We start from the raw sequence: 16,746 nt of genomic DNA on the forward strand, positions 1-16,746 counted from the left end.
TATCACTAAACTATTTAAAATTTTTTTATTTTGGCCATTAAAGTTTATATTTAGCCGAAAGTGGCATTCAATTAATTGGAACATACATTTTGCAGCCGAAAAGTATAGGTTTTTATTACTTTAGTGACTAAATATGAAAGTTATCACTATTGTAAGGTTCTTGAAACATTATTTTGCTACTTATTTGGTTTCCTACTCAATTCTTGTTCGATAATTTCTTGAGAAAAATTTTGTATTACTTGGGTGCCTTTTAGAAATTAAATATATTGTGGGAAGTATCGAAGCAAAAAAATAAAAATAAAAAAGGTTCGTTAGGAAATCCAGTAACTATTCCATTGCCGCTTACAAGAGTTAAAAAATGAAGATCATATTCCAACGCGTTATTGCCTCATGGGCCCATTCTTTATTCTTCATAAGGTTGACTGTATGGAATTAAGAAGGGATAATTTCAGAAACTTCCCTTGAGATTTTTAATAATTTCACTGACCTCTCTTGAGGTATGAAAAATTACACTGATCTCTCGTGGTAGAATAAGGGGCACATTTGCTGACATCACTTAGCATGAAATTACTCATGAACCCAAACACGTTATCTGAGATTAGAAACTATAATCTAAGAATTAAGTAATTATGGCACAATCAACTAATTAACAGAATTATCTGCGAACAGCATAAATTGTATTGTGGAAGATATAAAATGGTGCGAATTTGCTATACCAATTGGCTTCATTTTGTGATTTATAGGACTTGGCATGATCACATTTCAATCGTACACAAGAAAGACTCGATCAAAACAAAAGAAGCACGGAGGAAAAAAATAGAAAAACAAATATGTTCTTAAGGATTTTTCCCTTGGTTTAAAAACTAAAGATGGTCTTTTCATCAGAGTAATTTCGTGTAAGTGGTTGAGAAAAGAGGAAGAAGAAAGGCAAAATTAGAAATTCTTTTCTGTGCAAAATCACAAATGGCGAACCCTAATTTCTAAAATTAGAAGAAAAGAGGTTGGTGTGATTTTTCAAATTTTAGAAGCAGTTAGTGAAATTGTTAGAAATCTCAGGAAAGGTTTCTAAAATTATCCCTATTAAGAATGAAGGATTGCTAAGAAATTTTTTGTCTCAAAAGGCAGTTATCCTTCATAAGTGAATTGCAAAGACATTGGCCTAGTTTGTTTAGATTACATATTATTTACACCTTATTTACACACACTGATTTGCTTGCATCATCAATACCCACCCTTTTATCTCACATACATCATGTAAAAAAAAAAAGCTACATTATTTTTTCACAAAATTATTTCAAATAATCTATTATACAAACACATAAGAGAGTTTGGCTCCAAGTGATCATGATTCCTTCAAACACCTTTTTACTCCGAGTAGCTCCAAGTAATCTACTATCCAAACACCTTATTCTTTTCCAGAACGGCAAGAGAGTTTCGCTCTGCGTGATCATGATCCTTCCAATGTTGCATTCAAGAAGGCATGATGGATTGATCATTGAATGCAGAAAAACGGCATGTGCACCGAAGAGATGTTGTCACAATTTGATGCTTTGCGGTTTAGTTTTGGAGGTTTTTGAAGGGGTTAATACCACTTTGTCCCCCCAAACTTTGGACGATTATCCATTTCGGTCCCTAAATTTCAAAATGGAACACTTAAGTCCCTAAACTTATAAATACCTCCCACTTAAGTCCCTAAACTTATAAAATGGGACACTTAAATCCCTAAACCCTTATAAAATGGGACACTTCGACCACCAACGATGTTGTAAATCACCAATTTATTTGTAAAAATTATCATTTTTTAACAAAAGCTTACCGTTATTTGAATTAAACTTACAAATTATAATTGTTGTAGCTTTCATAAGTAAAATGGTAAGTTTGCAAAATAAAGTAGTAAGTTTGGACAATTCATTAATTTACCATTTTATTTGTAAAACTTACCATTTTTTTAACAAAAACTCACCATTATTTGAATTAAACTTACTAATTATAATTGTTGTAACTTTCTTAAGTAAAATGGTAAGTTTGTGAAATAAAGTAGTAAGTTTGGACAATTTACCACTTTACCATTTTATTTGTAAAACTTACCATTTTTTTTAACAAAAACTCACCATTATTTGAGTTAAACTTACTAATTATAATTGTTGTAACTTTCTTAAGTAAAATGGTAAGTTTGTGAAATAAAGCAGTAAGTTTGGACAATTCACCAATTTACCATTTTATTTGTAAAACTTATCATTTTTCAACAAAAACTTACTATTATTTGAATTAAACTTACTAATTATAAAGTACTAAGTTTCGTTGGAGCAGTAGTAATGTTGGATATTTAAAGAGTAAATTTCATATCACACTTATAAGTTGCCAATTTTATTACCAAATTTACCATATTACCATCTAATGTTACTTTCCGGAGTAAAAGTGGGAATGAATCATACATAGTGAATAACGAGTTTCTTGTTAAACATCTGACCCCCATTAAATCTTCCTTATTTAACATGCCACCTTATCATTGCAGTATGCGTTCCTAAGTATGTTCATTTAGATAATAAATAACTATTAGTATTTAGTTTTTGAATCTCCACTTAATGAGAAAACTATTTTTTTACTAGCTAGTTAATAATATTATTTTGTCCAAATCTCATAGTTCTATCCGTCTAATATTTGTCTTGTAGGCTTTTTTTTTTTTTTTTTTGTTTTTGAGGAATTTGTCTTGTAGGCTGGTGTGTCTAATTTGTTGTTGCTTGTTATCACTCACGTTGCATCATTAACTCATACAAACTTGCCCACCACTGTTTGGATGGGATTATTTTTCAAAAACTAATTTTTTTAAATACAATAAAATTTTTGAAATGTACTCTAAAAGATAATTTAAAAATTAGTTTAAAATATAAATTTTTAAAAAGTCATGTTATCTTGGGGATAAAAGTAACCCACTCGAGGTTATCCAAGACTCAACGGGTGAGCCAACCAGCTCTCCTAGTGGCAAATTCTCCAGGTAGGATTGCAAATAAGTCAAGCCGCTCATTCGTGCTAGTAATTCGGTTCGATCAAACCTCGATTCGAGCACGGATAACATTGAACTCGAATTGAATTCGAGCTCAAGCTCGAGCTCGAGCTTAGAAAAACTTAGCACGTTAGATCACGAGCCGCTTGATATTTTATATATGTATACATATTATTTTTTATTTTATTAGTAAAATTACATATATATCCCTACTATTTTATTATTTATTAAAGAAAAAATTGCCATTTTATTTATTTATTAAAAAATAAAATAATTATATTTTATTTTTGAAAGCTCGAGTAGACTCGAGTTCGAACGCTATTCGACTTGAATATGAGGTTGAACTCGAGTTCAGTGTTACATTGAGAGTTCGTTGAACTCAAATTTGTAAAATTGAATCGAAACTCGATTTGATTAGGTTGCAATTTGAACTGAATCGATTCGTTTGCAACTCTACTTTAGTAAACTACAAGAAATGTCCAATTCGGATCTCAATAGACCTAAACAATAATTATGTTCTCAACAAAACTTGTAACGTCTATCCATATTGATCATTTTGATTCTTCAGCTGTCGACAGTATTCCTAAAATAGGTGGCAAGGATAGAAAGGAAAACCAGGTCCAATACCATATCACATGGACCGACCCAAATCATATTTATTACAGAAGTTGGCTGAAGATTGACAAGATTTTGGGCTTTGATCCAGTATTGTTAAATTCAGACTGGACTGACTGGTATGGTCGGTCCGATTGTAAACCAGCTTTCTTTTTGAACTGGTTTGAGTACAAAATCGTTTTGATAAAAAATTATTCAAAATCATTAAAAATCGGTTAACTAATGACCCAATTTGACTGATTGACCCGTTTCTCAAATTTTTCTTTCTTGTTTTTTTCCAAACATAATTTGATTTACCCAAATTTTAACACTTTTATTTATTAAGAGGAATAAGAAAACGCCATCCAGTTAGTGAAAATACCAAAATTACTCGCTTTCATGAATGATCTCTAAATCAATATGTTTTCATCCCTATCATCTTATCAGTTTAGTACCAGTGATTCTAGTTTGCATTAATTTGTTTTAATTTAGTTTTTCAAGTAGTTTTCGAGAATGGACATATTTTAGCTATGAATTTACATTTTTATACATAATTATTAGGTGTATATTTGATTGCAAGTCTAATATTTTTGGCAAATTTTGTATGATTAAAAGAATATAACCAAGAGCTTAATTTCAATATTTCTGAAAATTATAAAATAAAAAATAATTATGACATCATGCTAACGCTGACAAATTTTTTCAAGAAAGATTCGACCGATTTGAGCAGTTAATTCCTGACCTAATAGTTTAGCTGAGTCGCTATCTGATCCGAGTTTAACAACCAACATTGCTTTGATGTAAGCTTGTTTAATGCCCTATAGTTTGCAGGCATCGTGACAACTAAAATAGAGATTGAGAAATGACATTCATTTCGTTTCGAAGATTAAATTCTAAAATTTATGTTTTTAATTTGAACACGTGTTTATTTCGTTTAGTAGACCAGTTTTTGCATTATTTACATCACTAAAAAATACAACATGAAGTGGTTCCAATCGCACTGGCAAAAAGGTTAAGACTTCTGAAGCCGAAAACGAAGTGCACCAAGTATCAATTTCTTTGACTTGATGCAAACGCACTCCACATGTTACAATTGGCCGAAGTACTAAGATATGGACCGGCTTAAAAGATAAATTGGCATACTTCTTGTTCACAGTAATATTACTGCGACATTTAGGCAATGAAGATCTTACTCCTGAGTGCTGGCTGACCTAAAAGACTGCAATCCATCCCTGAACAAGTTCAAACGGTGGCTAAAGCCCGCCTGTAGCTTTTAATTGGTTTTGAATCTACCTGTTTGTTTATACAAAGTTGATAGAATTAATCAGTTCAGAGCGATAAAATCAGTCAAAATCTATCCAATGAAAATGGAAATGTAACAAATGTATTCGGAAAATCAATTTCGGGCAGCCCACACCCTCCAGTGTTTTTATAGTACATGACATACTTAACCCATTTGGACTGGCATCAGCTATTTAAGCAGAAGATTGTAGCCATTTTCCACATCCTCAAACACTGCAATCTTTTCTTGGTTGATTGATAAGCTAAGAAGTACTAGCAATGAAGATATCTCTACTCTTCTTGATTTCATTCCTTCCATTTTTCATTTCCACAGTCTCCTCCTTCGCTTCAGCTGCTGAACCCGAGCCGGTGCTCGATGTTGCTGGAAATGTGCTTCGAACTGACCTCTACTATTACATATTACCTGCCAATGTCCGCGGTAGGTTCAGAGGTGGAGGGCTTACATTATCGAGCATTGGCAATGACACTTGCCCAGTAGGTGTGTTTCAAGAATTGTCTGCGCAAAGAAATGGCATCCCTGTGACATTTTCGCCTGTGAAACCGAGAAATGGTGTTGTTCGTATCTCGACAGATTTAAACATCGAATTTGCTTATCCAGAAACCTGTGGCGAATCTCCAGTTTGGAGGGTTGATAATTATGTTGACCCATCGGCTGATAGTTTTGTATCCATCGGTGGAGTTGTTGGAAATCCTGGTCCTGCGACTTTAGGCAGCTGGTTCAAAATTCAAAAATTTGGCTATGACTACAAGCTTGTTTATTGTCCCACAGTCTGCAGCTATTGTGATGTTATTTGCAAAGATGTTGGCATATTGTACCAGAATGGGGAAAGACGTTTGTTTCTGATCGATTATCCACTCAGGGTCGTATTCAAGCAGGCATGAAAATCATGAGATTCGAGATCAGTTGATTTTCTTGGATGTATTCTCTGTATTGCTGGTAATAAGGAAATCTCCCTGGAAAATGGGGGAAAACCATGTAATAAGGAAGAATTCTAAGTGCTTTTTTCTTAAGTACTAGTTTCGTAGCATATGTGTTAGTGTTACATATCGCATATCTCGTGCATGGTAACTCTTAGGGTTACTATCATTTTATCCTTTTAACATTATGAGTCATTATCAATTTCTTCTTTTAACGTTATTTTTTAGTCACTTTACCTCCAAAATTAACGGTCAAATTTAACGAAGTTTGTTAATTAAAGTGAAAAGACATGTTTAACCCATAAAGTTATTATCACTTTATCCCCGTAAACTATAGTCTTATTATCAACTTACTCCATAGAATTATTTTTTAGGCAATTTATCCCACCATTTAACCAACTTATTAAGTTAAAAAATTTTAAAAGAAAATATCCCCCTCTTTGTATAATAAAAATAATAAAAAATTTGGAATAGCTCTTCACCTTTTTAGTATCAAGAAAACAATCAAATGTATTAATCTCTTTCTTCTTGATAATTCTATTAATATTAATAAATAGAAAGATAATTCTATTAATATTAATATTAATAAATGTATCCCCCATTGTTTTTTTCTTTTTTTTGTAAAATCTAATTTTTTGATTCCATTTTAGAATCAGGAATAAGAGATGAAGTTAGCCTGCAGCACAAACCGTTGAGAGAGATTGAGAAATTAAACATCAAACACTAAAATATGTAGGGGTCAAATTTAGTTTAAAATTACTTCAAAAACAATAATGAAGCAATTCCAACCCACACCAAGGACCTCCACGCCCCCCCCCCCCCCCCCCCCCCAAATCCAAACAAACAAAAAAACTACCGGGGGTTCCCCAAAAAAAAAAAAAAGAAAAAGAAAGAAAGAAAGAGTAAAGCAGTAAGTTGTGAAGCCGAAAAACATGCACCAAGGACCAACTTCTTTGACTAAATGCAGCTCCTTGGGACGCGTTCCACAGTACTATTGGCTGAAGTATTAAGATTTGGACCAGTTTAAAAGATAGATTTGCATATTATTACTTAAATAATTACACAAGAATATTACTCCAATTGACTTTAGGCCAGCGAAGATGTTAATCCTGAGTACGTACTTGTGGCTGACCTGAAGAAATATAAAAAAAATGATCCTGAAGGAGTTAAAACAGTAGTTAAAGCCCGCCCGTAGCTTTGTATTGTTTCTGAATCTACCTGTTTCTTTGACAAATTGGACAGAATTCATTAGCTTAAAGCAATAAAACGAGTTAAATTCCGTCCAATCAAAACTGGAATGGAAGAAACTGTGTTCGGAAAATCAGTTTCAGGCAGCCCACAGCTCCATTGTCGTAGATACAGTACATGCAACCTGAATTTTTTTTGAACAGGCAGTAGCTATATAAGCAGAAGGTAGGAGCCATTTTCTACATCATCAAACACTCAAATCATTACTTGTTAAGTGATAAGCTAAGAAGTGCTACTAATGATGAAGGCATCACTACTCTTTATCCTTTCATTCCTTGTCTTTTCCATTTCCGTTTCCACAAACTCCTCCTTTACTTCAGCTGCTGAAGCACCCGAGCCAGTGCGCGATGTAGCTGGAAAGATTCTGCGAACTGACCGCCACTACTACATATTACCAGCAGCCAATGTCTTTGACAAATTCAGAGGCGGAGGTCTAACACTATCCGGCATTGGCAAGAACACTTGCCCAGCGGCTGTGTTTCAAGAAACGTCTGAGCAAAAAAATGGCATCCCCTTGGCATTTTTGCCTGTGAACCCGAAAAAAGGTGTGGTTCGAGTCTCCACAGATTTAAACATCAAATTTGCTTATCCAGAAACCTGTGGCCAATCTCCAGTTTGGAGCATTGATAATTATGTTTATCCATCCGGTGACAGCTTTGTCAACATCGGTGGCGTTGTTGGAAATCCTGGTCCTAAGACTTTAAGCAGCTGGTTCAAGATTGAAAAATTTGGCTATCAGGATTACAAGCTCGTCTATTGTCCCGCGGTATGCAGCTATTGTAAAGTTATTTGCAAAGATGTTGGCATAGAGTACCAGAATGGCAAAAGACGTTTGCATCTCACGACTGATTATCCACTCAGGGTCGTGTTCAAGCAGGCATAAAGATGAGATTTTAAATGCGTTACATACTTGCATACATAAAACACTGGTAATAAAGAAGCCTCCCTGGAAAAATGGGAAAAAACCATGTAATAAGGAAGCATTCAAGTGCTTTTGTTGATGTATAAAATGTGCAAGTAAACTATCTGAAGTTGCTTGCTCTTTCTTGTTTCGTAAGTTCATAATAAGGCAATAATTATAACTACAGAAAATGTTCAAAATTATCACTAAACTATTTAAAATTTTTTTATTTTGGCCATTAAAGTTTATATTTAGCCGAAAGTGGCATTCAATTAATTGGAACATACATTTTGCAGCCGAAAAGTATAGGTTTTTATTACTTTAGTGACTAAATATGAAAGTTATCACTATTGTAAGGTTCTTGAAACATTATTTTGCTACTTATTTGGTTTCCTACTCAATTCTTGTTCGATAATTTCTTGAGAAAAATTTTGTATTACTTGGGTGCCTTTTAGAAATTAAATATATTGTGGGAAGTATCGAAGCAAAAAAATAAAAATAAAAAAGGTTCGTTAGGAAATCCAGTAACTATTCCATTGCCGCTTACAAGAGTTAAAAAATGAAGATCATATTCCAACGCGTTATTGCCTCATGGGCCCATTCTTTATTCTTCATAAGGTTGACTGTATGGAATTAAGAAGGGATAATTTCAGAAACTTCCCTTGAGATTTTTAATAATTTCACTGACCTCTCTTGAGGTATGAAAAATTACACTGATCTCTCGTGGTAGAATAAGGGGCACATTTGCTGACATCACTTAGCATGAAATTACTCATGAACCCAAACACGTTATCTGAGATTAGAAACTATAATCTAAGAATTAAGTAATTATGGCACAATCAACTAATTAACAGAATTATCTGCGAACAGCATAAATTGTATTGTGGAAGATATAAAATGGTGCGAATTTGCTATACCAATTGGCTTCATTTTGTGATTTATAGGACTTGGCATGATCACATTTCAATCGTACACAAGAAAGACTCGATCAAAACAAAAGAAGCACGGAGGAAAAAAATAGAAAAACAAATATGTTCTTAAGGATTTTTCCCTTGGTTTAAAAACTAAAGATGGTCTTTTCATCAGAGTAATTTCGTGTAAGTGGTTGAGAAAAGAGGAAGAAGAAAGGCAAAATTAGAAATTCTTTTCTGTGCAAAATCACAAATGGCGAACCCTAATTTCTAAAATTAGAAGAAAAGAGGTTGGTGTGATTTTTCAAATTTTAGAAGCAGTTAGTGAAATTGTTAGAAATCTCAGGAAAGGTTTCTAAAATTATCCCTATTAAGAATGAAGGATTGCTAAGAAATTTTTTGTCTCAAAAGGCAGTTATCCTTCATAAGTGAATTGCAAAGACATTGGCCTAGTTTGTTTAGATTACATATTATTTACACCTTATTTACACACACTGATTTGCTTGCATCATCAATACCCACCCTTTTATCTCACATACATCATGTAAAAAAAAAAAGCTACATTATTTTTTCACAAAATTATTTCAAATAATCTATTATACAAACACATAAGAGAGTTTGGCTCCAAGTGATCATGATTCCTTCAAACACCTTTTTACTCCGAGTAGCTCCAAGTAATCTACTATCCAAACACCTTATTCTTTTCCAGAACGGCAAGAGAGTTTCGCTCTGCGTGATCATGATCCTTCCAATGTTGCATTCAAGAAGGCATGATGGATTGATCATTGAATGCAGAAAAACGGCATGTGCACCGAAGAGATGTTGTCACAATTTGATGCTTTGCGGTTTAGTTTTGGAGGTTTTTGAAGGGGTTAATACCACTTTGTCCCCCCAAACTTTGGACGATTATCCATTTCGGTCCCTAAATTTCAAAATGGAACACTTAAGTCCCTAAACTTATAAATACCTCCCACTTAAGTCCCTAAACTTATAAAATGGGACACTTAAATCCCTAAACCCTTATAAAATGGGACACTTCGACCACCAACGATGTTGTAAATCACCAATTTATTTGTAAAAATTATCATTTTTTAACAAAAGCTTACCGTTATTTGAATTAAACTTACAAATTATAATTGTTGTAGCTTTCATAAGTAAAATGGTAAGTTTGCAAAATAAAGTAGTAAGTTTGGACAATTCATTAATTTACCATTTTATTTGTAAAACTTACCATTTTTTTAACAAAAACTCACCATTATTTGAATTAAACTTACTAATTATAATTGTTGTAACTTTCTTAAGTAAAATGGTAAGTTTGTGAAATAAAGTAGTAAGTTTGGACAATTTACCACTTTACCATTTTATTTGTAAAACTTACCATTTTTTTTAACAAAAACTCACCATTATTTGAGTTAAACTTACTAATTATAATTGTTGTAACTTTCTTAAGTAAAATGGTAAGTTTGTGAAATAAAGCAGTAAGTTTGGACAATTCACCAATTTACCATTTTATTTGTAAAACTTATCATTTTTCAACAAAAACTTACTATTATTTGAATTAAACTTACTAATTATAAAGTACTAAGTTTCGTTGGAGCAGTAGTAATGTTGGATATTTAAAGAGTAAATTTCATATCACACTTATAAGTTGCCAATTTTATTACCAAATTTACCATATTACCATCTAATGTTACTTTCCGGAGTAAAAGTGGGAATGAATCATACATAGTGAATAACGAGTTTCTTGTTAAACATCTGACCCCCATTAAATCTTCCTTATTTAACATGCCACCTTATCATTGCAGTATGCGTTCCTAAGTATGTTCATTTAGATAATAAATAACTATTAGTATTTAGTTTTTGAATCTCCACTTAATGAGAAAACTATTTTTTTACTAGCTAGTTAATAATATTATTTTGTCCAAATCTCATAGTTCTATCCGTCTAATATTTGTCTTGTAGGCTTTTTTTTTTTTTTTTTTGTTTTTGAGGAATTTGTCTTGTAGGCTGGTGTGTCTAATTTGTTGTTGCTTGTTATCACTCACGTTGCATCATTAACTCATACAAACTTGCCCACCACTGTTTGGATGGGATTATTTTTCAAAAACTAATTTTTTTAAATACAATAAAATTTTTGAAATGTACTCTAAAAGATAATTTAAAAATTAGTTTAAAATATAAATTTTTAAAAAGTCATGTTATCTTGGGGATAAAAGTAACCCACTCGAGGTTATCCAAGACTCAACGGGTGAGCCAACCAGCTCTCCTAGTGGCAAATTCTCCAGGTAGGATTGCAAATAAGTCAAGCCGCTCATTCGTGCTAGTAATTCGGTTCGATCAAACCTCGATTCGAGCACGGATAACATTGAACTCGAATTGAATTCGAGCTCAAGCTCGAGCTCGAGCTTAGAAAAACTTAGCACGTTAGATCACGAGCCGCTTGATATTTTATATATGTATACATATTATTTTTTATTTTATTAGTAAAATTACATATATATCCCTACTATTTTATTATTTATTAAAGAAAAAATTGCCATTTTATTTATTTATTAAAAAATAAAATAATTATATTTTATTTTTGAAAGCTCGAGTAGACTCGAGTTCGAACGCTATTCGACTTGAATATGAGGTTGAACTCGAGTTCAGTGTTACATTGAGAGTTCGTTGAACTCAAATTTGTAAAATTGAATCGAAACTCGATTTGATTAGGTTGCAATTTGAACTGAATCGATTCGTTTGCAACTCTACTTTAGTAAACTACAAGAAATGTCCAATTCGGATCTCAATAGACCTAAACAATAATTATGTTCTCAACAAAACTTGTAACGTCTATCCATATTGATCATTTTGATTCTTCAGCTGTCGACAGTATTCCTAAAATAGGTGGCAAGGATAGAAAGGAAAACCAGGTCCAATACCATATCACATGGACCGACCCAAATCATATTTATTACAGAAGTTGGCTGAAGATTGACAAGATTTTGGGCTTTGATCCAGTATTGTTAAATTCAGACTGGACTGACTGGTATGGTCGGTCCGATTGTAAACCAGCTTTCTTTTTGAACTGGTTTGAGTACAAAATCGTTTTGATAAAAAATTATTCAAAATCATTAAAAATCGGTTAACTAATGACCCAATTTGACTGATTGACCCGTTTCTCAAATTTTTCTTTCTTGTTTTTTTCCAAACATAATTTGATTTACCCAAATTTTAACACTTTTATTTATTAAGAGGAATAAGAAAACGCCATCCAGTTAGTGAAAATACCAAAATTACTCGCTTTCATGAATGATCTCTAAATCAATATGTTTTCATCCCTATCATCTTATCAGTTTAGTACCAGTGATTCTAGTTTGCATTAATTTGTTTTAATTTAGTTTTTCAAGTAGTTTTCGAGAATGGACATATTTTAGCTATGAATTTACATTTTTATACATAATTATTAGGTGTATATTTGATTGCAAGTCTAATATTTTTGGCAAATTTTGTATGATTAAAAGAATATAACCAAGAGCTTAATTTCAATATTTCTGAAAATTATAAAATAAAAAATAATTATGACATCATGCTAACGCTGACAAATTTTTTCAAGAAAGATTCGACCGATTTGAGCAGTTAATTCCTGACCTAATAGTTTAGCTGAGTCGCTATCTGATCCGAGTTTAACAACCAACATTGCTTTGATGTAAGCTTGTTTAATGCCCTATAGTTTGCAGGCATCGTGACAACTAAAATAGAGATTGAGAAATGACATTCATTTCGTTTCGAAGATTAAATTCTAAAATTTATGTTTTTAATTTGAACACGTGTTTATTTCGTTTAGTAGACCAGTTTTTGCATTATTTACATCACTAAAAAATACAACATGAAGTGGTTCCAATCGCACTGGCAAAAAGGTTAAGACTTCTGAAGCCGAAAACGAAGTGCACCAAGTATCAATTTCTTTGACTTGATGCAAACGCACTCCACATGTTACAATTGGCCGAAGTACTAAGATATGGACCGGCTTAAAAGATAAATTGGCATACTTCTTGTTCACAGTAATATTACTGCGACATTTAGGCAATGAAGATCTTACTCCTGAGTGCTGGCTGACCTAAAAGACTGCAATCCATCCCTGAACAAGTTCAAACGGTGGCTAAAGCCCGCCTGTAGCTTTTAATTGGTTTTGAATCTACCTGTTTGTTTATACAAAGTTGATAGAATTAATCAGTTCAGAGCGATAAAATCAGTCAAAATCTATCCAATGAAAATGGAAATGTAACAAATGTATTCGGAAAATCAATTTCGGGCAGCCCACACCCTCCAGTGTTTTTATAGTACATGACATACTTAACCCATTTGGACTGGCATCAGCTATTTAAGCAGAAGATTGTAGCCATTTTCCACATCCTCAAACACTGCAATCTTTTCTTGGTTGATTGATAAGCTAAGAAGTACTAGCAATGAAGATATCTCTACTCTTCTTGATTTCATTCCTTCCATTTTTCATTTCCACAGTCTCCTCCTTCGCTTCAGCTGCTGAACCCGAGCCGGTGCTCGATGTTGCTGGAAATGTGCTTCGAACTGACCTCTACTATTACATATTACCTGCCAATGTCCGCGGTAGGTTCAGAGGTGGAGGGCTTACATTATCGAGCATTGGCAATGACACTTGCCCAGTAGGTGTGTTTCAAGAATTGTCTGCGCAAAGAAATGGCATCCCTGTGACATTTTCGCCTGTGAAACCGAGAAATGGTGTTGTTCGTATCTCGACAGATTTAAACATCGAATTTGCTTATCCAGAAACCTGTGGCGAATCTCCAGTTTGGAGGGTTGATAATTATGTTGACCCATCGGCTGATAGTTTTGTATCCATCGGTGGAGTTGTTGGAAATCCTGGTCCTGCGACTTTAGGCAGCTGGTTCAAAATTCAAAAATTTGGCTATGACTACAAGCTTGTTTATTGTCCCACAGTCTGCAGCTATTGTGATGTTATTTGCAAAGATGTTGGCATATTGTACCAGAATGGGGAAAGACGTTTGTTTCTGATCGATTATCCACTCAGGGTCGTATTCAAGCAGGCATGAAAATCATGAGATTCGAGATCAGTTGATTTTCTTGGATGTATTCTCTGTATTGCTGGTAATAAGGAAATCTCCCTGGAAAATGGGGGAAAACCATGTAATAAGGAAGAATTCTAAGTGCTTTTTTCTTAAGTACTAGTTTCGTAGCATATGTGTTAGTGTTACATATCGCATATCTCGTGCATGGTAACTCTTAGGGTTACTATCATTTTATCCTTTTAACATTATGAGTCATTATCAATTTCTTCTTTTAACGTTATTTTTTAGTCACTTTACCTCCAAAATTAACGGTCAAATTTAACGAAGTTTGTTAATTAAAGTGAAAAGACATGTTTAACCCATAAAGTTATTATCACTTTATCCCCGTAAACTATAGTCTTATTATCAACTTACTCCATAGAATTATTTTTTAGGCAATTTATCCCACCATTTAACCAACTTATTAAGTTAAAAAATTTTAAAAGAAAATATCCCCCTCTTTGTATAATAAAAATAATAAAAAATTTGGAATAGCTCTTCACCTTTTTAGTATCAAGAAAACAATCAAATGTATTAATCTCTTTCTTCTTGATAATTCTATTAATATTAATAAATAGAAAGATAATTCTATTAATATTAATATTAATAAATGTATCCCCCATTGTTTTTTTCTTTTTTTTGTAAAATCTAATTTTTTGATTCCATTTTAGAATCAGGAATAAGAGATGAAGTTAGCCTGCAGCACAAACCGTTGAGAGAGATTGAGAAATTAAACATCAAACACTAAAATATGTAGGGGTCAAATTTAGTTTAAAATTACTTCAAAAACAATAATGAAGCAATTCCAACCCACACCAAGGACCTCCACGCCCCCCCCCCCCCCCCCCCCCCCCCCCCCCCCCCCCCAAATCCAAACAAACAAAAAAACTACCGGGGGTTCCCCAAAAAAAAAAAAAAGAAAAAGAAAGAAAGAAAGAGTAAAGCAGTAAGTTGTGAAGCCGAAAAACATGCACCAAGGACCAACTTCTTTGACTAAATGCAGCTCCTTGGGACGCGTTCCACAGTACTATTGGCTGAAGTATTAAGATTTGGACCAGTTTAAAAGATAGATTTGCATATTATTACTTAAATAATTACACAAGAATATTACTCCAATTGACTTTAGGCCAGCGAAGATGTTAATCCTGAGTACGTACTTGTGGCTGACCTGAAGAAATATAAAAAAAATGATCCTGAAGGAGTTAAAACAGTAGTTAAAGCCCGCCCGTAGCTTTGTATTGTTTCTGAATCTACCTGTTTCTTTGACAAATTGGACAGAATTCATTAGCTTAAAGCAATAAAACGAGTTAAATTCCGTCCAATCAAAACTGGAATGGAAGAAACTGTGTTCGGAAAATCAGTTTCAGGCAGCCCACAGCTCCATTGTCGTAGGTACAGTACATGCAACCTGAATTTTTTTTGAACAGGCAGTAGCTATATAAGCAGAAGGTAGGAGCCATTTTCTACATCATCAAACACTCAAATCATTACTTGTTAAGTGATAAGCTAAGAAGTGCTACTAATGATGAAGGCATCACTACTCTTTATCCTTTCATTCCTTGTCTTTTCCATTTCCGTTTCCACAAACTCCTCCTTTACTTCAGCTGCTGAAGCACCCGAGCCAGTGCGCGATGTAGCTGGAAAGATGCTGCGAACTGACCGCCACTACTACATATTACCAGCAGCCAATGTCTTTGACAAATTCAGAGGCGGAGGTCTTACACTATCCGGCATTGGCAAGAACACTTGCCCAGCGGCTGTGTTTCAAGAAACGTCTGAGCAAAAAAATGGCATCCCCTTGGCATTTTTGCCTGTGAACCCGAAAAAAGGTGTGGTTCGAGTCTCCACAGATTTAAACATCAAATTTGCTTATCCAGAAACCTGTGGCCAATCTCCAGTTTGGAGCATTGATAATTATGTTTATCCATCCGGTGACAGCTTTGTCAACATCGGTGGCGTTGTTGGAAATCCTGGTCCTAAGACTTTAAGCAGCTGGTTCAAGATTGAAAAATTTGGCTATCAGGATTACAAGCTGGTTTATTGTCCCGCGGTATGCAGCTATTGTAGAGTTATTTGCAAAGATGTTGGCATAGAGTACCAGAATGGCAAAAGACGTTTGCATCTCACAACTGATTATCCACTCAGGGTCGTATTCAAGAAGGCATAAAGATGAGATCCTTATACTATATAAGAACGAGTTTAGAACTAGATTTCAACCGGGTGAGGCTATTTTGAGAATGTGAGAGTATTTGAAAAGTAATTGGAACATTGAGTACAAGTCATTATAGCTTTAATTTCACTATAATTACTTTCATAACCTTTCAGACATTTAAGGTTCGGGGCAGGTTTGGTATGTTACAATGTTTAGTATCAAGTTGAGTATCAAGTACAACTGAATAAAGCTTGTATTTTGATAGAATTACATAAATGTCCTTTTAATCATTTATTATACTAACATCCAAGCCTTCCAATGTCCTGAAACCTTTCTCATCTGTTAAGGAATTAATTGGATGATTACATAATTGGATTTTTAATTACAATTAATTAACTTAATTATTATCTGAACAATCATTATCATATTTATGTCCCCATGTTTAGCCAATACCCTTTCTTCTTTTTCGGTTTCCTTTAAATTGAGGTGAGTTCTTTGGGTTTGTCTTCTTCGATTGTAGTTTTTTTTTCTGATGATTGATTTATTCAAAAACTCCATATAGTTTGCCTTTTGATACTTCTAATTCCAAAAACTGACTAATTGTATTGTTTTTCTTAGTAGATCCCAGA

The 16,746-nt window shown here is 33.6% G+C and overlaps 4 protein-coding genes across 4 annotated transcripts; all 4 read left to right on the forward strand.

The window, feature by feature from the left end:
- Positions 1-5,158: 5,158 nt before the first annotated feature.
- LOC140004653 (kunitz trypsin inhibitor 5-like) lies at positions 5,159-5,782 on the forward strand. The gene has a single exon (XM_072044777.1). It carries the CDS (start codon positions 5,159-5,161, stop codon positions 5,780-5,782), a length of 624 nt encoding a protein of 207 aa, XP_071900878.1.
- A 1,494-nt stretch (positions 5,783-7,276) lies between these two features.
- Positions 7,277-8,115, forward strand: LOC140004893 (kunitz trypsin inhibitor 5-like). The gene has a single exon (XM_072045045.1). The coding sequence runs from the start codon at positions 7,305-7,307 to the stop codon at positions 7,947-7,949; it is 645 nt and encodes a 214-aa protein (XP_071901146.1). The 5' UTR covers positions 7,277-7,304; the 3' UTR covers positions 7,950-8,115.
- Positions 8,116-13,326: 5,211 nt separating this feature from the next.
- LOC113738855 (kunitz trypsin inhibitor 5-like) lies at positions 13,327-13,950 on the forward strand. Its single transcript, XM_027266133.1, has one exon. The coding sequence runs from the start codon at positions 13,327-13,329 to the stop codon at positions 13,948-13,950; it is 624 nt and encodes a 207-aa protein (XP_027121934.1).
- Positions 13,951-15,451: 1,501 nt separating this feature from the next.
- On the forward strand, positions 15,452-16,132 carry LOC113739499 (kunitz trypsin inhibitor 5-like). Its single transcript, XM_027266722.2, has one exon. The coding sequence runs from the start codon at positions 15,488-15,490 to the stop codon at positions 16,130-16,132; it is 645 nt and encodes a 214-aa protein (XP_027122523.1). The 5' UTR covers positions 15,452-15,487.
- Positions 16,133-16,746: the final 614 nt, after the last annotated feature.

The sequence above is a fragment of the Coffea arabica genome, chromosome 4c (genome assembly GCF_036785885.1).
Source record: "Coffea arabica cultivar ET-39 chromosome 4c, Coffea Arabica ET-39 HiFi, whole genome shotgun sequence".
Lineage (NCBI taxonomy): Eukaryota > Viridiplantae > Streptophyta > Magnoliopsida > Gentianales > Rubiaceae > Coffea > Coffea arabica.